The 21,174-nt window shown below is 47.6% G+C and overlaps 8 protein-coding genes across 9 annotated transcripts; 5 read left to right on the top strand and 3 right to left on the bottom strand.

Annotated features, from left to right (window-relative positions):
- Positions 1 to 161: 161 nt before the first annotated feature.
- Positions 162 to 2,101, top strand: TSTA_118760 (origin recognition complex subunit 2, putative; the record flags this gene model as incomplete). The annotated part of the gene is made up of 2 exons (XM_002482057.1): positions 162 to 164; positions 246 to 2,101. The coding sequence occupies 2 exons, from the start codon at positions 162 to 164 to the stop codon at positions 1,911 to 1,913; spliced, it is 1,671 nt and encodes a 556-aa protein (XP_002482102.1). The 3' UTR covers positions 1,914 to 2,101.
- TSTA_118770 (uncharacterized protein) lies at positions 1,637 to 2,649 on the bottom strand. Its single transcript, XM_002482058.1, has 2 exons — positions 2,234 to 2,649; positions 1,637 to 2,181 (listed from the first exon to the last, which is right to left on the bottom strand). Exons 1-2 carry the CDS (start codon positions 2,600 to 2,602, stop codon positions 2,017 to 2,019), a joined length of 534 nt encoding a protein of 177 aa, XP_002482103.1. The 5' UTR covers positions 2,603 to 2,649; the 3' UTR covers positions 1,637 to 2,016.
- A 782-nt stretch (positions 2,650 to 3,431) lies between these two features.
- Positions 3,432 to 4,690, top strand: TSTA_118780 (pyridoxine biosynthesis protein). The gene is made up of 2 exons (XM_002482059.1): positions 3,432 to 3,656; positions 3,718 to 4,690. The coding sequence occupies exons 1-2, from the start codon at positions 3,510 to 3,512 to the stop codon at positions 4,345 to 4,347; spliced, it is 777 nt and encodes a 258-aa protein (XP_002482104.1). The 5' UTR covers positions 3,432 to 3,509; the 3' UTR covers positions 4,348 to 4,690.
- TSTA_118790 (importin 13, putative) lies at positions 4,570 to 7,829 on the bottom strand (the record flags this gene model as incomplete). Its single annotated transcript, XM_002482060.1, has 5 exons — positions 4,570 to 6,885; positions 6,939 to 7,080; positions 7,132 to 7,461; positions 7,518 to 7,699; positions 7,755 to 7,829. The coding sequence occupies 5 exons, from the start codon at positions 7,827 to 7,829 to the stop codon at positions 4,570 to 4,572; spliced, it is 3,045 nt and encodes a 1,014-aa protein (XP_002482105.1).
- Positions 7,830 to 8,390: 561 nt separating this feature from the next.
- TSTA_118800 (aminopeptidase P, putative) lies at positions 8,391 to 11,044 on the top strand. The gene is made up of 10 exons (XM_002482061.1): positions 8,391 to 8,613; positions 8,672 to 8,731; positions 8,797 to 8,962; positions 9,013 to 9,074; positions 9,135 to 9,356; positions 9,416 to 9,461; positions 9,514 to 10,348; positions 10,396 to 10,480; positions 10,537 to 10,581; positions 10,646 to 11,044. Exons 1-10 carry the CDS (start codon positions 8,406 to 8,408, stop codon positions 10,888 to 10,890), a joined length of 1,974 nt encoding a protein of 657 aa, XP_002482106.1. The 5' UTR covers positions 8,391 to 8,405; the 3' UTR covers positions 10,891 to 11,044.
- A 448-nt stretch (positions 11,045 to 11,492) lies between these two features.
- TSTA_118810 (Exocyst complex component Sec8, putative) lies at positions 11,493 to 15,469 on the top strand (the record flags this gene model as incomplete). Its single annotated transcript, XM_002482062.1, has 9 exons — positions 11,493 to 11,946; positions 12,000 to 12,173; positions 12,226 to 13,202; positions 13,253 to 13,369; positions 13,423 to 13,866; positions 13,917 to 14,052; positions 14,107 to 14,249; positions 14,299 to 14,406; positions 14,454 to 15,469. 9 exons carry the CDS (start codon positions 11,493 to 11,495, stop codon positions 15,411 to 15,413), a joined length of 3,513 nt encoding a protein of 1,170 aa, XP_002482107.1. The 3' UTR covers positions 15,414 to 15,469.
- Positions 15,470 to 16,301: 832 nt separating this feature from the next.
- TSTA_118820 (uncharacterized protein) lies at positions 16,302 to 18,975 on the top strand (the record flags this gene model as incomplete). Of its 2 annotated transcripts, XM_002482063.1 has the most annotated exons (6): positions 16,302 to 16,547; positions 16,615 to 16,679; positions 16,738 to 17,009; positions 17,058 to 17,646; positions 17,692 to 18,529; positions 18,583 to 18,975. In XM_002482063.1, the coding sequence occupies 6 exons, from the start codon at positions 16,302 to 16,304 to the stop codon at positions 18,685 to 18,687; spliced, it is 2,115 nt and encodes a 704-aa protein (XP_002482108.1). In that variant the 3' UTR covers positions 18,688 to 18,975. The 2 variants fall into 2 exon arrangements, with proteins under 2 accessions (XP_002482108.1, XP_002482109.1); XM_002482064.1 differs by having other exon boundaries at positions 17,692 to 18,975.
- Positions 18,976 to 19,208: 233 nt separating this feature from the next.
- On the bottom strand, positions 19,209 to 20,722 carry TSTA_118830 (cutinase, putative). Its single transcript, XM_002482065.1, has 3 exons — positions 19,782 to 20,722; positions 19,551 to 19,708; positions 19,209 to 19,504 (listed from the first exon to the last, which is right to left on the bottom strand). The coding sequence occupies exons 1-3, from the start codon at positions 20,228 to 20,230 to the stop codon at positions 19,350 to 19,352; spliced, it is 762 nt and encodes a 253-aa protein (XP_002482110.1). The 5' UTR covers positions 20,231 to 20,722; the 3' UTR covers positions 19,209 to 19,349.
- Between the last annotated feature and the right edge of the window lie 452 nt (positions 20,723 to 21,174).

Below are 21,174 nucleotides of genomic sequence, written 5' to 3' on the forward strand. Positions count from 1 at the left end.
CAGGCGACTACGATGGCTTCAGATCCCGCACTACCATTGGCTGATCAGTCAGTCCGTCCGTGTCGGCTTGTTTCCCTTGCAGCTTTCATGCCTTCGCCGACAAGTCCTTGAAGTCCCACGCGAATTAGGTGGGTTGTCTCGATCAAGGGAGATTTTTAACTATGGTATGCTATTTCCAGACTCGAGACAAATCTCGTCTCCTTTATCTTGACTTCTGCGGTGACCACTTACACTGAACGATGAAGCGCAAAGTAGCAGATTCTCCCAACGAGAACCACGACAACAACAACAATGACTTGCCAACAGCATCAACTCCGAAACGGCAGAAACGAGGCCCTGGTCTCAGTACGATACACGAAGTGAATGAACACGGGTCGAATGGCGACGTCACTCCTTCAAAGCGAATGCGCAATACGCCAAAGAAGGTCGATCGAAACGATACACTGAATGCATCTGGACTCAAAACGCCTACACACAAAACCAAAGCGAGATCATTATTTACGACACCGAAAAAGGATCCTACGGCTACACCGTCCAGAGTCAGAAACGCCGATCGATCAGCCAAGAGGAAGAGTGCAAGGATATTGCTAGAGCAGGACGAGGAAGATACCTGGGACGGTGCGGACAAGCTAGCAGAAGAAATCCTCGGCGACGATAACAGCACAAAAACCAACTGCGTAATCGAAACGACGGAGAAGGATGGACAGGCAGCAGAAACTACCGCACCGCCCGTAAAGCGCAGGGCAGGCCGACCAAAAGGAGCAAAGAACAAACGATCGCCGACTCCAGAGGGAGATATACCACCACATGAACGTTACTTCTTTCAGAACCGGCCGGGCCCGCCGAACACGTCGAATAATAATCTGAATAAAGTCTCCCTGCTAGCCCATGACGAATATTTCGAACTACTTGGCCGATACAACGATCCCTTCAGCGAAGAGAAGGAGCTGCTACTGAATATACATCGTCGCTCGTTTCCTCAGTGGAACTTTGAGTTTTATGAAAATTTCAACATCTGTTTATATGGATATGGATCGAAGAGAGGGCTTGTGCAGAAATTCGCGGATTGGTTATACGTGCAGTCCGAGTCACGTCGACCCATCATCATAGTCAACGGCTATGCTCCAAATACATCTGTCAAAGCGATCCTCACCGCGATTGCAACTACCGTGTGCGGAGAGGATGTACCCTCCAAAATCGGCGGAACACCCAGCGAGGCACTCGAGTTTTTACAATCAGCTCTACAATCACGGAAGACACCAATAACGATATTGATTAATTCAATTGACGCGCCGCCTTTACGAAGGCTCGTGCATCAAGCACAACTGGCTCGCTTGGCTGCGTTGCCTAATGTTAATCTTTTAGCAACTGTCGACACACCGAATTTCCTGACTATGTGGGATGTTAGTCTACGCGATCAGTTCAACTTCGTGTTCCACGACTGCACTACATTTGCGCCTCTTGATGTGGAGATGAATGTTGTGGATGAGGTTAATAATTTACTGGGAAGGAAAGGTCGGCGCGTAGGGGGTAGGGACGGTGTAGCATTTGTGCTCAAGAGTTTGCCTGAAAATGCGCGGAGTCTCTATCGGTTACTTCTCACCGAGATTCTGACGCTACAGTATAGTGACGGCAATGGAGGGTTTAGTGAGGACGAAGACGGTCAGCCCCAGATGCAGACTCAAAAGACTGGCCGGCGTGAAGAGCCGGGTATTGAGTTCAAGATGTTGTATCAGAAAGCTGCCGAGGAGTTTATTGCATCGTCTGAGATGATGTTTAGGACATTGCTGAAGGAATTCCATGACCACCAAATGGTTACTTCGCGGATGGATGCCAGCGGAACTGAGACGCTTAGTGTTCCTCTATCTCGAGAGGAAATGGAGGGTGTCCTGGAGGATCTGGTCCTGAGCTAGTCTGTTATACCCTTGTATCGTAGCATATTCCATGCATTCATATTGACACCATATATCAATATATCATTTATGGACAATGATCTTTCAAGTTCCAATCGTACAATCAACTGTAATCCGCAAAACTGGCAAAAGCTGCAAACGCCATTGTTGCACCAAAGCTGACTTTAAAGGGGACATTCTCCCGCGTTGCTCGTTGCAGATCAAATTTCTTGACGTATTTCTGTAATGTGTTTACGGGAACGATATTGTAGCCTTTTGAAGCCGCCCACTATCAACAGTCAGCATAACTCATGCTACGTGTCAGGGCAATACAGTCAAACCTCAATAAACACAATCCCAATCCCCAAGACAAACACCAACGCCTTGGAAAACACCCTCAACCCAAGACCAGTCGCCAAACCCAATACACTGCCCAAACTAACCTGTCGCATAAACCGCGCATTCAATAGACCTGTCCCGGGTTGTGTGCTTGACGTCCGACCCTGTTTTGCAACTGCTTCAGAACCTGCAAGGGACCATCCGGAGTCCGGGGAGGCGGTTGGACTGTAATATGGCGCGGTGTATTGGCATTGGAGTGGTGGGGAGCGGAAGGGGGAGGATGGAACGAGGAGGGACAGGCCGATGCCTGTGCCGAGGAGAGTGCAGGTCGTTGTCAGGACGGGGCGGAGGGGGGATGTGAAGAAGGCCATTGTGTCGTTTCTCGAAGATTGGTGTTGTATATGTGTTGAGAAAGGGTGGAAGTTCAACATAAGTACCTCGAATTGACGTCACATCTGGAAGCTGCAACGAGCCAATCAGATGCCGTGATTGCCTCAGGTGTCGATAGCTTCAGGCTAGCCTGTTCTGGCTAATGATGTCCGCTTTTACTCCGTACTTTATCTTCCGCTTCTAGTCTTCTACTGCTCTGTTGAGTCTGTTCTATCAACGCTTAGAAAACACTGAACGGATTGATACAACCATCACACGAATCGCAGTACAATTCCCATCGCTGCAGTTCAACGATTGTCTCCCGCCTCCGTGGGATATACTGTACGTACAAACGGATTCCCTCGGAGAACTACAGCCAACCAAGTGGGATGCGATTCGCGGGGTTCAACCACTCTCTTTCGCCCACTGTTTGTCCAGACCTTTTAATTTCTCTCCTGTCGAATGAGATTTAGAGATTAACTGACTAAGATGGGTAAGCTCGGCCGTTTCCCGGCCAGAAACGTGACTCACTCCGTAGAATTTGTAGTTCTTCCGGTGAAGGCGAGGTTGATCTGAACTTTCTTTGTATCTTAACACCATTCGTGCCCTAATCTTGTAACCATTCAATCCTTTCTTCGCTTCCTCTGTCTTTTGAAAGTCAAGTATCCCCTCTTTCTACATTTACTCAACAGATTATAGCAATGGCATCAGAGCAATCAAACGGTGGTGTTGCCACCAACGGCACACCCGACTTCACCGTCAAGGCTGGTTTGGCCCAGATGTTGAAAGGCGGCGTTATCATGGACGTCGTCAATGCCGAGCAGGTACGTCTATTCTTTTCTCTGCCTGGCTTCAATTCTAATAACGATGTAGGCCCGCATTGCTGAAGAAGCCGGTGCTGCCGCCGTCATGGCCCTCGAGCGAGTCCCCGCTGATATCAGAGCTCAAGGTGGCGTTGCTCGCATGTCCGATCCTTCTATGATCAAGGAGATCATGGCTGCAGTAACCATACCTGTTATGGCCAAAGCTCGTATCGGCCACTTTGTCGAATGCCAGGTTCGTAAGCCCTTTCTCTTCTCTTCTCACGACCCATCAACTAATAGGTGTCTACTGGTAGATCCTCGAAAGCATCGGAGTAGACTACATCGACGAATCCGAAGTTCTCACCCCCGCCGACGACAAATACCACGTCAAAAAATCCCCCTTCAAAGTCCCCTTTGTCTGCGGTTGCCGTAACCTTGGCGAAGCCCTCCGCCGCATCTCCGAAGGTGCAGCCATGATTCGCACAAAAGGTGAAGCAGGAACAGGCGACGTCGTCGAAGCCGTCAAACATATGCGCACCGTCAACGATCAAATCGCCCGTGCTCGGGGTATCTTGTTAGGATCATCAGACCCGGAAATCGAATTGAGAGCTTATGCGCGCGAACTCGAGGTTCCGTATGAATTACTTCGTGAGACGGCTGAAAAGGGTCGGTTACCCGTTGTCAATTTTGCGGCCGGAGGGGTTGCGACACCCGCTGATGCGGCGCTTATGATGCAATTGGGTTGTGATGGGGTGTTTGTTGGATCGGGGATATTCAAGTCTGGTGATGCTCGTAAACGGGCAAAGGCTATTGTGCAGGCTGTTACGCATTATAATGATGCTACGGTGTTGGCGCAGGTTAGTGAAGGGTTGGGGGAGGCTATGGTTGGTATTAATGTGTCGCAGATGGCCGACAAGGATAAGTTGGCTGGTCGTGGGTGGTAATTATCTTTAGACTTCAAAAACCTGTTTTTATACGACGTTTAGCGGTGGAAAATGTGATCATCACAGCATGCATGTTCCAACAACTGACCTGGTCTATCTTTGTCAGACCTCAAAATATAGATAGCTTTTATGAACATATGACAAGCTGCAAAAGAGTATCTCTAGATTTGATCAATGTCCGAAAGTCATTGCTTCTATTCGTAAGTCATAATCAACCGTTAATCAACCCTGGTACGCAAAGCCTGCACCGCGACAATTAATCCAATACGTCCGAACAATCTCCTGCGTCGCCGATCCTCCTCGGGCTCCGAGAACCATCGCCAGGAATCGCTCTTGTTCTTTCGACAGACCGCCACCTGCAGTATTATTTGGACCAGCCAGCGACGCGGCGAGATGATTCCGTGCCTCGCCTTGGAAGTTGAAGATGATTTTCTTCAGTACTTCGCAAAGATGATTGATGTCTGATCTTGCGCATGTTCCGCTCAACTGTGTCATTAGAATGTGGCTTAGACTCGGCAAATACTCTTGAATTGCTCGAGATACGTTCGTCGTACTATTCGTCGCACTCGGTAGCGTGAGAACACCTACCCAGAATTGAGCGGCTGATCGTAGCGGTAGTGGTTCTCGACCAGATAGTGCGTTGCTAACGAAATTTAGGATTGTTTGTAATACTGGCACTTCCATATTCATGTTAGGGGGTGGTGCAGCAATGCGGAATGTAGAAACAGATGGCGCTGATGTCAATGAGAAGAGGATCTCGTGGTACTTTGGGAGGGATCGAGTCAAGAACGAAATTCCGCTATTTGCAACCTCAGGATCGTAATTTTCCGGATATTGCAACATGAGTGAGAACGTCCAGTAAACGTGTATAAACAATGAAGCGGTCTCCTCTTGAACCTTTTCTGGGGTGCGTTGATAAGAGGCAAGGAATGAGCATGCTGTGCTCATCACCACGTCTGAGGCCCCAGCCGCCCCGACTGGGATAGCCATTAGAAAATGTGCCGTGATTGAAGGTTTGAATACAAACGGCCCAGTCTTTTCCGTAAAACCCGCTTTCAGGACTTCACAAATACCCTCAATGATCTCATGCTCCAGAGGGAACCCATCTAGATATACCAAAAGACACTGGCGTAGTTGTTCCTGGATAGGACTTGTGTTCCAAAATGAATTGTCGTCAGATGAGATTTCCTCGCTCTCGAGGTCAATAACCTTTGAATCGTCCGCTCGAAGCCCCCGCCCTATTCCTGCAATGCATTTGAGGGCTAATTGTGCGCGAGAATGAGCGGCCTCAATATCACCTCTCTGCGCATCTTCTCGCGCAGATACCGACTGGGAGAAGAACGGTCTGAGTAGTTCTTCTATATAAGGTGCTTTTGCCTCTTTCGACGGTAGCGCCTCGGCAACAGCAGCGATTCCTTCAACAACCCGTTCTAAGCTCTGTACAGTAACTGCTTGGCTTTGTTGAAACTCGCTGCAAATCTTCAAGAACACAGGAAGCTCAGAAACGAGAGCTTGGCGGCATGATTTGCAAAGAAAGCTGATCGAGCGCGATGCATTGTTGGTGCACGACCCAACATTCAGCGATGAAAATAAAAAGGTCAGAACTTTGGGCAGTAGGTTTGGATTGCGCTCAAAGTAACTTTGGTATTTGCCCAGCATGTCCACCAGAGTCTGTCGTGTCTTGGTCGGTAGTTGATCGCTGTTGAAACAGATCCGTGTAAACTTTTCTGCAGTGAATACAGCATTCAGATGATCCAGAGCAGCTTCAACGCCGTCCACTGCTTCGGAAATCTGGGCTAAGCAGAAGCAAGCAGCCTCAAGTTCGTTCCAGTCTCCCACATCCAAAGCAGAGACAGCCTTCTGACGAAATAGATCAAATAGCTCCAGACCCAATGTTGAGTATACCGAAAGCAGAAAATCTTCAGTGTCCCGCCTGAAATTATAGAATTCACTTCTCTCATCAGCAGTCCATGTACCAAACTCGTTTTCCGCGGGCCATTTAAGCCGACTGTAAACATTGAGCACTGCCTTGGCAAGGTGCTGACGAGCCTCTTCAAGTCCCTGCTCTACACCTTCTAGTAATGTATCCGCCGTCTCAGTCCACCACTCCAACAGACGAGGAGATATGGAGTCATCCACTCCTGGGTGGCCAGGACCCTGGAAGAGCACATCAAGGTACGTTAGAAGCACGGCATGGCTGGGTCCTAGAACGCCGGTAATGAGGTCTATCCTTCTTGGAGAGGAATATGCTTCGATGAGATTCCAGAATGCCATAGCGTCATCATCGTAGTCACCGTCTTTCAACATTTGCGCGAGCTCCTTGCCACGATCGCCTTGCATGTAGGCCAAGATTACTTCGAGGTGCATTTCTTTCAACAGACGATCCTCACTGTTGAGCATATCTGCTAGAATGTCGATGGCATGGCTGGAGAGACTTGGGATGTTCATACACAGAAGCAATTGATTAACTGTGCTTTGGATGTGGTGTGATTCGGAACGGTCCCGAAGATAGATGGAAGTCCGCACATTGAACCACGCCTATACCCGGTAATAAGTAAAAGCAGGCATACAGATATTGTCTCGGCACTTACCTGACAAGCGTTCAATACTTCGAAGCCGGTCTTGTCAGTAACATCGCCCTCAGTTCTGTACTGTTTTAGCAATGCTCCAAGAACGTAGTTACATAAACAGAATGCATCTTCAATACTCTCTGTGATTGGATGGTCGCCGCTGCTGAACATAGTTAGAATGGCCTGTAACCAAAACTATTTTGATCTGACTGACCTTTTTCGTACAAGACTACTATTTCTGACCGAATCCTCGGCCATTGTTATTGAAAAGGCAAGTAAGCCCGAGATCTGTATCTCGTTGAGCGCAGGCACCACTGTTCCTTCATAGTCAAATTTCAAGGAAGCATCAAGGCCACGTTGCCAGAAGAAGGCCGCGATATCTTGGATAGGATGAGTCCATGATTGATCGTTGAAGAAGACAGCTACAAGGGCCGCTGAGAGTTTCCTAGTGACTAGTTGCTTTTCTTGAGACTCAATAAGAGTGACGTAGCAACTGACAAGATAACTTTTGAGTTGTTGAATTGTATCGTCAGAAAGATCAGGCCTGCAAGAACATTAGCAGGGAACATAAACGCTGCAGTAGCGTTACTGCTGGCGTACCAGCTCTGGTTTATCTTGACGATAAATGTCAATGCACCGAAGAACTTGGTGCCAGAATCAGGCTGATCTAGTAGGTATCGGGCAACATCCCAACCCTGTGGCAGTTTTTGAATCTGTTGTAGTTTGTCTTGTACCACAGTGATACTGTCTGTGGCAGTGGGATGGTTCAACTGATACACCAACTATTTTGCAGATGTCAGTTCACTGTTCTTAGCGACGAAAGACGGTGAAGGTTACTATCTCTGCTTCCTCGCACAGCTGCTGAGGGCTTTGACTTGGGTCCAGGACGGTGGCCTGTCCTGCCACGTCCATGCTGATGTTGTTGCGGACTCTCAGGTTGGAGAATGGGGAAGTTGATGGCTGAAGGGGAAATCGCGATTTGATAGCGCTAACGGGATTGAGTAAGGCGGAGAATTTTCTACTTTCTCACCAGGACACTTTATTTCCTTTTACTCTTTACTAGCTATTTAACAATGAAACACTAAAAGATTAGTAGTGAATGAATTGAAAGAAATTGTCAATTGTCTGGCTATTGCGTAGTTTTGCATTTTGACAGCAAGACGCTACAACAAAAGTATATGTAGTAGGAAGAAATATTTAAGATCTATCGTATCTACCAGGTTCGTCAATTGAGTCATATATACAGATCGTAACAAGTAATGCGAGTATTCATTCCAGTAGTTGTACATACCATCAAGTAAATTGATTAAGTACATAGTAGTGCCCCAGCTACGTAAGTACTAGGCGTAGTAACCCGAGCGGCAAGACGCGGCGCTGCCACTTCGTCCCAGCAGCACGAGACCAACTACAGCAACCCCACCAGCTTGTCGCCTTTTCTGTCCCGCCGCACGTCGTTAGTCTTATCTTGCAAAATAAGAAGTCGGGCTCATGCTCTTCTCATGTCGAGCTCCTTCTCTCCTGCAGCGCACTGCACTCTCGTCTCCCCTGCGATTATTCGCGCCCTGCCGACCTTCATTCAGTAGGACATTCGTGACCACTACCGTGCGCTTCTCAGTCGAAATGGAAACAGTGAACACTTCAGAGCGCCTTGCGCAGCTGAGGGAGTTGATGAAACAGAATAATCTGGATGTGTACAGTGAGTTGGATTGTTTCACTGGAAGTTATTGAATGTTCGCTCATCTGCTATGATCTAGTTGTCCCCTCCGAAGATAGCCATCAATCCGAATACATAGCTCACTGCGATGCGCGTCGAGGTAACTCAAAGCTTCAATCTCGTTTCTTGCATGTATAGCTTACAAACAACCTTCGATTATTTTAGAATTCATCTCTGGCTTTACCGGCTCAGCTGGAACCGCCGTCATCTCCACCACCGCCGCTGCGCTTTCGACCGACGGACGTTATTTCAACCAAGCTGCCAAGCAGCTCGATAGCAATTGGAAGCTCCTGAAACGAGGATTAGAAGGTGTTTTGACATGGCAAGAATGGTGAATCATGATCTTTCCAATCTACACAGCAGAATCTCATGTGCCTACAGGACTGCAGAGCAAGCGGAGGGAGGAAAGATAGTCGGAGTCGACCCGTCTGTTATTACTGCTGGTACGGTTGACCACGAATTATGTACGAATCGAAAACATGGCTGACTGAACATTTCTCTAGCAAGTGCAAGGAAACTCTCGGAGACTCTAGAGAAAGGCGGCTCGAAGCTGGTCGGAATTGAACAAAACTTGGTGGACCAGATCTGGGGCACTCACCGGCCTCAGCGACCGAGTGAGAAGGTTAAGATCCATCCCATTGAGTATGCTGGCAAGCCTTTCCAAGAAAAAATTGCAGACTTGCGGAAAGAGCTCAAGACGAAAAAGCGAGCCGGCTTCATAGTCTGTAGGCTGACTTCGTTTCTTACCATTTATTCAAGATGTCATGCTGATCACTATCAATAGCGGTACTTGATGAAATTGCCTGGCTTTTCAACCTAAGAGGAAATGAGTATGCGCACCAAAAAGACCGATCTGTCTATTCTGTGGCTAACAAGGGATAGCATCCCTTACAATCCAGTCTTCTTTTCATATGCAGTGATCACCCCCGACACGGTAGACCTGTACATCGACGATGAGAAATTATCACCCGAAGTCAAAGTCCATCTCGGATCAGACGTCGTTATCAAACCTTACGAGTCGATATTTGCAGATGCGAAGGCGCTCAGTGCGAAAGCTCCCCTGACCGAAAGCGGCGCCCCCATGAAATATCTTACCTCTAATAAAGCATCTTGGGCTTTGAGTCTTAGTTTTGGTGGCGAAAAGAAATTGGATGAGGCGCGTAGCCCAATCTCTGATGCTAAGGCCATCAAGAATGAGGTCGAGCTCAAGGGCATGAGGGACTGCCATATTCGTGACGGCGCAGCGTTGACCGAATACTTTGCATGGTTGGAAAATGAATTGATCAACAAAAAGTCCACTCTTGACGAAGTGGATGGTGCAGATAAGCTTGAACAGATTCGCTCCAAACACGATAAGTTTGTGGGACTATCGTTCGACACAATCTCCTCAACGGGCCCAAATGCAGCGGTGATTCATTACAAACCTGAAAAGGGCGTTTGCTCGGTTATTGATCCAAATGCCATCTATTTGTGTGACTCTGGTGCTCAATACCTGGATGGTACAACGGATACTACTCGAACATTCCACTTTAGCACCCCTACCGAGATGGAAAAGAAAGCATTTACGCTTGTTCTTAAGGGATTGATTGCACTCGATACTGCTGTATTCCCCAAGGGTACCAGTGGGTTTGCTCTCGATGCGCTTGCACGTCAGCATCTGTGGCGACAAGGTCTGGACTATCTCCACGGCACGGGTCACGGTGTGGGTGCCTACTTGGTGAGTGTCTCCTATCATCTTAGAGAGTACCATCTAACACATTTCAGAACGTTCATGAGGGCCCTATTGGTGTCGGCACTCGCATCCAATATTCCGAAGTGTCTTTGTCACCGGGCAACGTGATTTCCGATGGTAAGTGTGCCATATAACGAAAGCCATATCTGAGCTGATATTAACATGCTGCCAAGAACCGGGATACTACGAAGATGGAAAATTCGGAATCCGAATTGAAAGTAAGTTTCTTCACACGCAGCGCAAGCGATACTATTGTAAGTGACACCGCTAATTGATATACAGACATTATCATGGCTCGCGAGGTTGAAACGCCATACAAATTCGGAGACAAACCCTGGTTGGGCTTCGAGCATGTCACAATGACGCCCATCGGACAGAATCTAATTGAGACTTCCTTGCTGTCAAAAGAGGAGAGACAGTGGGTGGATAACTACCACGCCGAAGTGTGGGAGAAGACCAGCGGATTCTTCAAGCAGGATGAGTTGACGCTGAACTGGCTGAAAAAAGAAACCCAGCCTCTCAAATAGGCGGTTTTATCTTGTACAGTTATGGACAAGCATCAGCATTTGATAGAGAGGGCTTGGGATCAGTCTATTGTATCTTGTGCATTGCTTCATGCACGGTTAGATGACTGAAGTACATAACTAGTCGACGAATGAATAATAGATCTTGGTACCATACTACACAAATAACCAATTATTCGAGGCGTCATTGAAAAAGGTAAAACAGGTATCGTCGAGAAGATCTAGATACATGCTGTTCGATGTATAGAAGAAATAGCCAATGGGATTTGTTGCGGAAGCCGTAAGCTCGTGTGGAGCCTTCCCGACGCCCGCAATGTCCTGGCACTTATAAAGTTAACTCAATAATCACCTCAACCCATTCAATGGTTTTACGATAACGACTTTCCTGCGAAATAAACACGATCAATATACCCGTATACTGACATCTACAGATTGAATAAGAACACGTGATTTCGGTGGATCCGAACCACAATCACGCCAAGAACATGCCCATTGCTTAGAATCGAATCTTCGTCGCAAAGAACGCAACGCATCGCACCGATACACCCAAAGACTTGGATAAGACACATTATAATTATTGAATCTATCCGGCCACAGACACTGGCATGAGTGGCCGAAGCCCCTACGCAAACGGATACGGATATCCCTCCGACTCGGGACGTTCAGAGAACGGCGGGTACGGCAGTTCTAGCAGTCTCGGCCTGAATGGGTACGGAGGTGGTAGCGGAGGCGGGGGAAATCGAGAACGAGAACGCGAACGCGAAAGACGCCCAGGCGGATACGGCGGGTTTCTGAATGAAGAACCGCAACGACCCCCGACATCATCCTCAACCTTGTCCTACGGTAGAGAAAGGGAAAGAGAGAGGGATTATGATCGCGGTAGAGGGGATCAGGATAGAAGACCTTCTGCAGCTTCGTCGTCGCGATCACGGCCACGAGATGTGAATACTGGTACGAGATGGCGACCAGGGAGGGATGAGACTGATTTTATGAGGACGATGCCGACTGGTCGCCCCGAGGCTATCGATGGTGGAGGCCGAGGGGCTCAATCGATTGAAGGTGAGATCAGTACTCTTAAAAAGAAATTGAGTCTCTGTTCTAACGGCTAGTAGAGGTGCTACAAACGATTCAACGAAACTGGGACTTTATGGCTACGGAGGACTGTGTACCAGTTCAAGTCGCATTGCAGTTGATGGACAATAGTACGCTAGGCAAGGCAGATCGCGAGCCGGAATTCCTACAGACACAGAAACAGATACAAAAGACTTTGAGGAGTATTGTCAATGGTATGTTGACACGTGGGTGTTTCGTGCTTTAACATATGCTCACGTCAACCAGAACATCACCAGGGATTCAATAGCTCCATCGGTACCTATCACAAAATACAGGCCAGCATCCATAGCTCTCAGAATCGGGTTCGCAACCTGAGGAGCTCACTCGAAGAGACAAAATCCGGTTTGCTTACGACAAAACCAGAATTACAAGGTCTAGCAACTTCCTCTCAAGATTATGACGATATATTACAGCTTTTCAATCAGATTCATGAAGTCCAATTGCTGCCAGAGAAACTTGAACAGAAAATATCAGAGAAGCGGTTTTTGTCGGCTGTTGATATCCTCCAAGAAGGCCTTCGCCGAATACGTCGGTCTGAATTTGAAGAGATTGGAGCTCTTTCAGACCTGCGATCGTATTTCACTAACCAGGAGACTTCACTCACAGAGATTTTGATTGAAGAGTTGCATGATCATCTATATCTCAAATCACCCTACTGTCAGGACCGCTGGAAGTCGGCGGCCACTGAAGGTGAAAAAGCGAGTCAAGGATCTTTGAACGGTGCAACGTGGGAACGCCCGGTGTATAGTTTTCTCTCTAAGCTAGATGCCTCAACACCTATCGTAGAGGATACTTCTCGCAACCCCGAAGCGGAGACATTTCATTATATCGGCCTTATCATTGAAGCTTTGAATCGCATGGGCAACCTGGATGTCGCTGTGGACAGGATCGAGCAGAGACTGCCAGTTGAGCTGTTTGCGGTTGTGGACAAGACAAATGTCGAAGTAGACGCCCGCCATCCAAACCTCGCGCGGACTCTTTTGTCGCAGGACAATAAAAGCGGGCTTCCTACAGAAATCAACGAGCAGCGTGGTCCTGTGCTGACCGAATTCCTGTGGAATCTATATGCGAAATTTGAGGCTATTGCTGAAGGCCACCGCGTCGTTCATGATGTGATTGTGAACATTATTGATCGTGAAAGACTAGGTAAAAGCACGCTAGCCAATGGCTTCAGAGAGTTATGGGCACTATATCAGAGCGAGGTATGTCGGTAAGGAACATTGAGGCTGTTGCGAAGCTAACAGGTCTGAAGATTCGCTCTCTCCTACACGACTACCTTGCTACAGATGGCGACGATTCCTATCGAACAGCTCCGCGGCAGGCTGATTCCAGACGGAATTTCGCTCTCAATCAGCGAGATAGAAACAAGGTACTCTCAGCACGAATGTAAATGACAACCACGGGAGAAGCTAACTAGTATAGAAAATGTTCAAAATGTCGGACGTCGATCAAAAGTCAAGCGACATGAAGACAGAGCGAGATGAGCTAGATGAAATCCTGCGACATTCTGTACCCGGTTTGGTCACCAAGACCGCCGAGCGATCTAACGGTGATGGCGCTTCAAAGTCGAAGCAAGGCAATTCGGGCACCGGTCACAAGCTCCTTATCCAGCCCAGTGTCTTTAACATGGGGCTTTTACTTCCTCCTTCCCTTTCCTTCATTCAGAGGCTTAAAGATATCGTACCGGCGGATTCGGATATTGTCATGAGCACGCTTACGTCTTTTTTGGACGACTTTTTGATCAATGTCTTCCAACCTCAGTTGGACGAAGCTATCACGGATCTTTGCGCTTTGTCATTTATCGCTCCGGATGCCTTTTCCGAAGATCCTAACTGGGTTACTGTGTCTCCGAAGCCGATATTCAAGGTAAGTCTTCCCATAGATTGGTCATGTGAATTTTCGCTGATTTTGGGTAGGGCACTGTCAATTTCATGTCTTTGGTTAAAGCATTTAGTAAAATGCTGGACAGTATTCCGCATGATCAGATGTTCACTCAGATGGTGCTGAGCCAGATTGCGACATATTACGATAAATGCTGTGGCTGGTATAAGGGTGTGTCTGCTTTGCCTTGGTTCTTTTAAGTCGGATGTATACTGATGGATTTAGCTATGGTTACGCGTATATCGTCCCCTGTAACTGGAGGCACACGACTGAAGATGCCTGCTTTGTTTGCCGATGCGGGCGAAATCCATGAGACGGTCAAGAAACTGCTTGTTGGAAGCGGTAGCAGGAAGGGACTTATTGATAAGGTATATCCACATATCAGGGTTGGCAAGAGTCTATCTAACGCCGATGCAGGAAACTGAATTGCTTCTACGAGAAACAAGCGCAACACCATTGGATGAGTTTGATCTCATCTCGGATCCCAAGAATGTGGTTACATTGTCGTTGCTGCATAACAGTTTGGTGAGTAAAGCATGAATATTTGTATGGGCAGACGCTGATCGCTACAGCAATGGCTTGTGAGTCAACTGTCAAAACTCCGATACATCACCAGCAGTTCAGTCGACTCGAGTCGGAGCGAGTCCAAGCGGATGACGCATGCTCGCCGATGGACTCTGATCAGCAACATCAAACCGAGACGGGATAGCATCAGCCAACCAGTGTATCTGCCAATGAATAACGAAACAGTGATCATCTTTGATAACACGCTGCAATCGCTGCGCAACCTCGCGAACAATGCTCTTCTCACCATGCAGATCGATATTAGATGTAGGGTGATCTACGTCCTGACCAAGGCTATGGCGGGCCCGCAAGGCCCACAACCACAGCCGGTGGACACGCCATCGACGCCAGCACCTAGCGCGAATACCAACTGGCATCTACTTCTTCCCACGTCTCCCACGGCTGCCTCTCCGCAGGTTCTGGAGCTCAACAACGAACTCATTGCGATAGACACTAATCTATCTTCATACTTGGCCCCCAGCGAAGGGCAATTCATTACGTCGGGACTAGCACGGTTCATTGATCAGACATTTATCTTCTGCACTCAGTACATTGGAGTTTTGAACCAGAACGGAGCACTACGACTACAACTCGACGTTCTCGTCTTACAGCAGAATCTGAAAAACATCATCGTCGAATCTGCTGGACTCGAGACTGAAATCACAGAAGTAGTAGCTCTCCCGCGCAGCGCCAAATTCCTAGATTGGTTCCTCGAAGGCCCGCAAAAGGCCCTCGATCACGCCAAGGAAGAGAAAGAACTCTTCGCATCGCAAGGTGACAAGGCCCTTGCGGCCGGGAATGGTGAACCATTCACATACGATGAGTTGCGGGTGTTGATTGAATTGTGCTTTTCGGAGATTATGCGTGGACCGAGGGGGGAACAGAATCGGGAGGATTTCATGGCTGCTAAGCGGAGTAATGGGGATGCGATGTTGAGGTTGAGTGAGGTGATGTGGGATAGTAAATAACTTCATTTCAGTGCATCCCGATACTAAGCATCATGAAAGTCTTGGTTTTGATGAGGATCTCCTTTTAGCCGGAGCTTGTATGGGTCTAGACTCTTCTTACTTCTTATGGACTAAGCACCCATAAATTACTAGTGCGTATTTTTGTGGCAGTGCTCAATACACACTCTCCAACAAATAAATACAATAGTGTTCTGTGGCAGAAGCCATGTAACGATGTAGATTTATGCTTGTCTACTCTATACCTCTAGACGGAGTAGAGAGAGGGCATTCTAAGCGACAGAAGTTCACGTGAGTTAGTATTATCCCTGAAACGGCGAGGCGCCACTGAGTAAGACAGGGCGAATGGTATCACCAGACTGAGTGTTGAGATGCATGCTGAGTATCTATCACAATCAAGTTCAACACCAGAATATTCTACCAGAGACTTGAACGACTGTAATATATTGTTCTCATGCATATTTTATTGGCGTTCTGTTATCATTAAGTTGACACGTTTTCAGTTACTCCGTACAATTATATTGATTTCGTGATATTATTAGAGACGGAGTAAGTACTCTTCTAGACTCTAAATGCCTGTCATGGACAATGAATCATGCATATAGTCTAGACCGACGTCTCGGTACATCGCGGTACACAGAACTACACTCTCTCAACTTCTCAAGTCTCAACTGTGAACTTTCTCTCTTTCTTCATATTGTACAAAAGTAAAACCGCATTCTTTCATTCCTCGTTTCAACCGTCTGTCCTGTTCCTGTCGCTCGTTCTGCCGCATCCGTCGGCCAGCCAATCATTGCCAACGTTGCCCCCGCTCCTCCCTTTTACACTGTCTCAGTTATTTTTCCCTTTCCTTCCAAAATCTCCCTTTCCTCAACCCAACATCCCCCCGGAATGACCTTTATTGCTCGTACAGCTGCCGTATTCAATGCATCTGTCCGTGGTCTTTTCAAAATGATGCCAGCTCGAACGGGTCTCCGTTCCTTACTCTCGCTATCCGTCTTCTTCGTGTTATTTGTCTTCGCCTTTGCCGAATTCGAGTTCCTTGACGGTCCCCCCGACGGTCGCATCGCATGGGAATTCCACAAGTTAGATGACGGGGAACTGAAAGATCAGGAAGCTCATCAACGTCCTTTTGCTGTACGCTGGATTTTCCTTCGTCGTGGTTGCCGGAAATGAGTTGCGCTAATGATATGGATGTGGATAGGACGTGAAAGTCAACTACAGAACGCCACAAGAACGATATCTCGAGGAGGCTGCAACGGTAACCACGTTAGTCGAACCACACGCGAAATATGGAAAAGGGACTGAACTAATAGCCTTGCAGAAGCCAGTTTAAAAACTTCAGGTCCACCTTCAACTATATCAAGCCTCCCACTCCTCCCTATAACAATTCTCATATCCTCGACGACCCCCGCGCCTCTGTTCAGTCGGCCAACATTGCAAAGTCAGCCAAAATCTATCGTCCTTACCCTGACTACAACAGCGAAGAATGGAAACGTACACATAGGGGTGCCTTTGTTCCATGTATCGGACCCCGGGGCAAGAAACTCGATGATAGCTTGGATGACAGCGTCAGCGTCTATGTCGGCGTTCCAGAGAGTATGTCTTTTACTGAACTTTCCTACGGAATACGACTAACTGTGATAGACTTCCCCGAGCCCAGTTTTGGTTCATATGATGTGATCGGCGTCGATGGACAACTATCCTACGATCGGTACACCAGATACGCCGCCTACGGATACGGAGAAGATGACACTTCGTCTGATTGGATTCGCCCGTCCAAGGTTGAGTGGGATAATGTGAACTGGGGTAAATTACAACAGGAATGTGTGCAGATGAATGCCGGTCGATACAATACCACCGCAGCAAGCGAGAGCAGTGGGTTGTCTTCGTTGTTTGGTCGTCGATCTCGCCCGGCAAATCTCATCAACCCGGAAGCAGCCCCTGAAAAGCGAACCGCCATTCTTATCCGCAGTTATACCGACAAGCAGTATTCCGAAAACGACAAGCAAGTCATTCGCTCCATGGTTCAGGAGTTGTCTCTTCAGTCCGGCGGCGAGTACGAAGTTTTTCTACTCGTTCATGTGAAGGATGACAGTATCCCGATCGATCAAGAAGATGCTTATCAACAGGTTCTTCGCGACTATATTCCGATGGAGTTCTGGAACATGACAATATTGTGGAACGTTGCCATGGTATCTGCGCGATACAACAAGCTTGACCCTGCAGTTTTGAAGTGAGTTTCCGATTCCATGTGAAGTAGAAATGCTAACGGTTAAAGTGTCCACCAATCGCAATGGCTTCCTATTCAACATTTCGTCTTGGAGTATCCGGAATTTGATTTCGTATGGAATTGGGAAATCGACACGCGTTACACGGGTCATATGTACGAGTTCACCGAAGCCATCGCATCATTTGGCCGCAAGCAACCCCGTCGTGGTCTCTGGGAGCGTAGCGAGCGATTCTATATCCCTGCTATTCACGGCAAATACGATACCGACTTCCGACAGTTTGTGGCGGAAAAAGGCGGATCAGGTGTTTGGGGTCGGCTGGGATACGCGGAGCAGGCAAGTAAGCTGCCAACTCCGAAAGGTCCATCTCCGCCAGTCCCTCTACCGGAAAACGACAACTATCAATGGGGTGTTGGCGAAGATGCCGACTTTATTGGATTTTTACCTATTTTCAATCCGTACCGCACCAACTGGGTGTTGAGAGATGATGTGTTTGGGTATCTCGGCAAGGACACACCACGAAGAGCCACTATCATTACACATTCCCGTGTTTCGAGGAGATTGGTTCTTGCCATGGACGACGAGAACCTGAACGGTCGCCACGTTGGATCTGAAATGAATCCTCAAACTGTGGCTCTACTTCATGGCTACAAAGCCGCGTATGCCCCGCACCCGATCTGGTCAGACAAACCACTTGCACCGAGACGTATGGACCGGTGGTTCAACTCTGGTGTCAACGGCCGATCAGGCAGCTCTTTGGACAGTCCATTTTCATGGGGCCGTGAGCAACGGTTCAGGGATCTGTCATGGTACTACCGCTGCAATGTTCCTGGTCGATTATACTGGAACTTGCTTGGGTGGGAAAAAGACACGACAGGGGGACCAAACGTGAGTCTTCAATTCGCCTTTGTTTTTGATTGACCCTAACTGGACGTATATAGTATGAGAGGAAATATGGCCGCGTAGTGTTGCCGTCGATGTTCTTTCATCCTATCAAGGATGTGAGCCCCGATTCCGATAGCATGAGCTATGATCTTCCAATTTAACGACTTACGTGATGCGGTATTATCCTTCGACTTCATTCTTTGTCCTCCCCGCCTCCTGTTTTCCCTTTTTCGACATTTCCGCATCTATCGGGGGTATCCCTGCCCACCGCATTTAGCATTATACATATATTGTCGAGCGGCGATCATTCATATAACTGCCTTTCTTTCTTTTCTTCCTTCATCATGTGAGTCTACTTTAAATCTGGGTTTGGTGTTCTGATAAGTTTGTTTTGTCTTGTCATTCCGCCTATGGCGGACTTGCCTAATAGGTGTTTTTTTTTTTTTTTTTCTGATTGTTTCCGAAAGGTGTTGCCCAGGATTTTCATGTATCATACCACTTTGTTCTTTCTTGTGACATAGATTATAGAGCATTATTTGCCCGAGTCTATTATCTGTACGTTTCATGTCTACTAGCCTATGATAGGGGGTTAACCTTTACGTGAGTGTGATTCGAATTATGCACGATACGAACTCACGTCTATCTTCGACCCCTGCTAAGCATACGATAGGTATCAATCAGTCATTCATAGAATTTCATATATTCATTTCCTCCATCAGTCATGGACAACAGCATCAATCAACACCTAGGTCCGTCAAATCTCCCTCAGGTGAAATATGTACAATGAAAGAAACAGTTCAGACACATTCAGCAAGTTAACCAACTACGCAGTAGCAAAAGCAGCAGCAGCAGCCACATTCTCAGCATAAGTCAAATGCGGCACAAGAATCAAATCTCCATTCAGACAGATGTCATCACCAGGATGGCAGACAGTGTACACATTTGCCGCGTTGACGTGGGGGATTGCTTGGCCGTTATCTACAATAATCAGTTCCTGTCAATGACTGGGAGAGGGTAAACTAACCTGGGTCACCGAAGAGCAAGACTTTATCAATCCATGCAGCTGTCGCGGCGTCCAGTTGCGATATAGCGTTGTGCGTCACTTGACAACCCTGCGAGTATCCCGCCGCAATGAGTTTTGTGTTTGGGCATGATTTGTGTGCTTGCGTGATTAGTGATGCCCTTCACCATATTAGCACCTTTTTCCTTCTTCTCAGAACCATTGGGAAACATTGGAAAGGGGGAGGGGACAAACATATTCGCACTCCCACTCGCATCACCACCAGCAAGATACCCAGCCACCGAAGCCGAATAACTATTAACCCCCTGAATCGTCAACCCATTCGTGCCCACAATGTCCTGCAAAGCCCACACCAACGGCGGCCCAACCAACACCCCCATATTCCCCGGTTCAGACGTTCCTCGCGCCCAAATCAGGGTCCACTCCGCACATGATGACCCCGATGTACTGGCGGAGATGAGTTGATTCTGAGTGGTTTTTGCGCCGACAAGTTTTGCGAGAAGAGTGTCTAGATCGGTGATTATGCTTGTTGCGTCGTTGATGGTTGTGTTGATTGCGGGGAGGTATTTTAACAGATTGGTTAGGAATTCGTTGAGGATTGTGTTGCGTTGGGTTAAGGGGGCGGCGGTGGTTAGGGCTAGGAGGGTGGGGAGGATGAGTTTTAAGAAGTAGGAGTGGTGCATTCTGGCGGTTTCTTTCTGGCCTCTGTAGGGCTGCTGCTGGATGATTGTGCCTAGTTCATCTGAAGGAAGTGAAGAGGGTTGAGACAGGGTTTTATACTTACATCTTGGACACTACGAGCACGAGGAGGAGAAAGAATGGACTCGGACTAGAACAGAATTCATGCAGTCACGCCGTCCGTCATTGCGAATAGACGGAAAAATACTACCCAAACAGTCTCTTTGCCCGTTTGACTGTTCATTCGTGTCTTGGATGTGATTGAGTCACGGTCCTAGCACCAATAATCTGTCTGATATGAAGGACAAAAAAAATAAATGATGCGGGGAAGTCGATAGTTGTGCCTCCTAGTAGAGATCAAGGATCGACCACGTATGTACATCCTCGGTGTCATGAGTCTGTTATACGGCCGGCTTTCCTATTCAGGGAATATCGAGCTTTATACTTTATTATTTCTCTTGTCAATGAGGGCAGGCATTCAAGTAAAAGGAACCTGCAGAAATCCCGGCATGGCCGTCGACTTTCGATCAAATTAATGTAACCCCGTCAATCTCGGCAGTTGTTGCACGTCTCGTCTAAACCCATGACCAATCAACTGCTATAGACAACATGTATAGAATGACAGGACAAATCGGAGTTCTTGTGTTGTATAAGTCTTGTGATCCACTTGTTATCACTTGTCACTTGACACTTTTGATTTGAATCTCAGCTAAGTCAGGGGTAGAGCACTGAGTTGTAGCCTATGATCTTCTTATACACTTGATGCTGTGTCATGTTGAGTTTTGGACCTGACGATCTGTTGTAACTACGTACAAGTGACTTGAGTCATCACTCGCTCGTAGAATTACGCCTCCCAAAGCCCGAAGGATTCATTAGAAGACGGTTAGAAAACAAACTCTTATTATTGATATACATACCCCGCAAACATCAAAGTGGAGATCGAAAGATT

The sequence above is a fragment of the Talaromyces stipitatus genome, genomic scaffold, assembly GCF_000003125.1.
Source record: "Talaromyces stipitatus ATCC 10500 scf_1105507295555 genomic scaffold, whole genome shotgun sequence".
In the NCBI taxonomy this organism is placed as follows: Eukaryota; Fungi; Ascomycota; class Eurotiomycetes; order Eurotiales; family Trichocomaceae; genus Talaromyces; species Talaromyces stipitatus.

Excerpts from the sequence above, each read along its gene's own strand:
- TSTA_118770 (XM_002482058.1), bottom strand. The coding sequence starts at position 2,602 with ATGGCCTTCTTCACATCCCCCCTCCGCCCCGTCCTGACAACGACCTGC. Across the intron at positions 2,182-2,233 it reads TTGGGATTGTGTTTATTGAG|TGGGCGGCTTCAAAAGGCTA; the intron begins GTTTGACTGTAT and ends GACTGTTGATAG.
- TSTA_118780 (XM_002482059.1), top strand. The coding sequence starts at position 3,510 with ATGGCCCTCGAGCGAGTCCCCGCTGATATCAGAGCTCAAGGTGGCGTT. Across the intron at positions 3,657-3,717 it reads GCCACTTTGTCGAATGCCAG|ATCCTCGAAAGCATCGGAGT; the intron begins GTTCGTAAGCCC and ends GTCTACTGGTAG.
- TSTA_118800 (XM_002482061.1), top strand. The coding sequence starts at position 8,406 with ATGCTCTTCTCATGTCGAGCTCCTTCTCTCCTGCAGCGCACTGCACTC. Across the intron at positions 10,349-10,395 it reads ACGGTGTGGGTGCCTACTTG|AACGTTCATGAGGGCCCTAT; the intron begins GTGAGTGTCTCC and ends AACACATTTCAG. Across the intron at positions 10,481-10,536 it reads GGGCAACGTGATTTCCGATG|AACCGGGATACTACGAAGAT; the intron begins GTAAGTGTGCCA and ends CATGCTGCCAAG.
- TSTA_118830 (XM_002482065.1), bottom strand. The coding sequence starts at position 20,230 with ATGCACCACTCCTACTTCTTAAAACTCATCCTCCCCACCCTCCTAGCC. Across the intron at positions 19,709-19,781 it reads GCGAGTGGGAGTGCGAATAT|GGCATCACTAATCACGCAAG; the intron begins GTTTGTCCCCTC and ends AATATGGTGAAG. Across the intron at positions 19,505-19,550 it reads CTTGCTCTTCGGTGACCCAG|ATAACGGCCAAGCAATCCCC; the intron begins GTTAGTTTACCC and ends TGATTATTGTAG.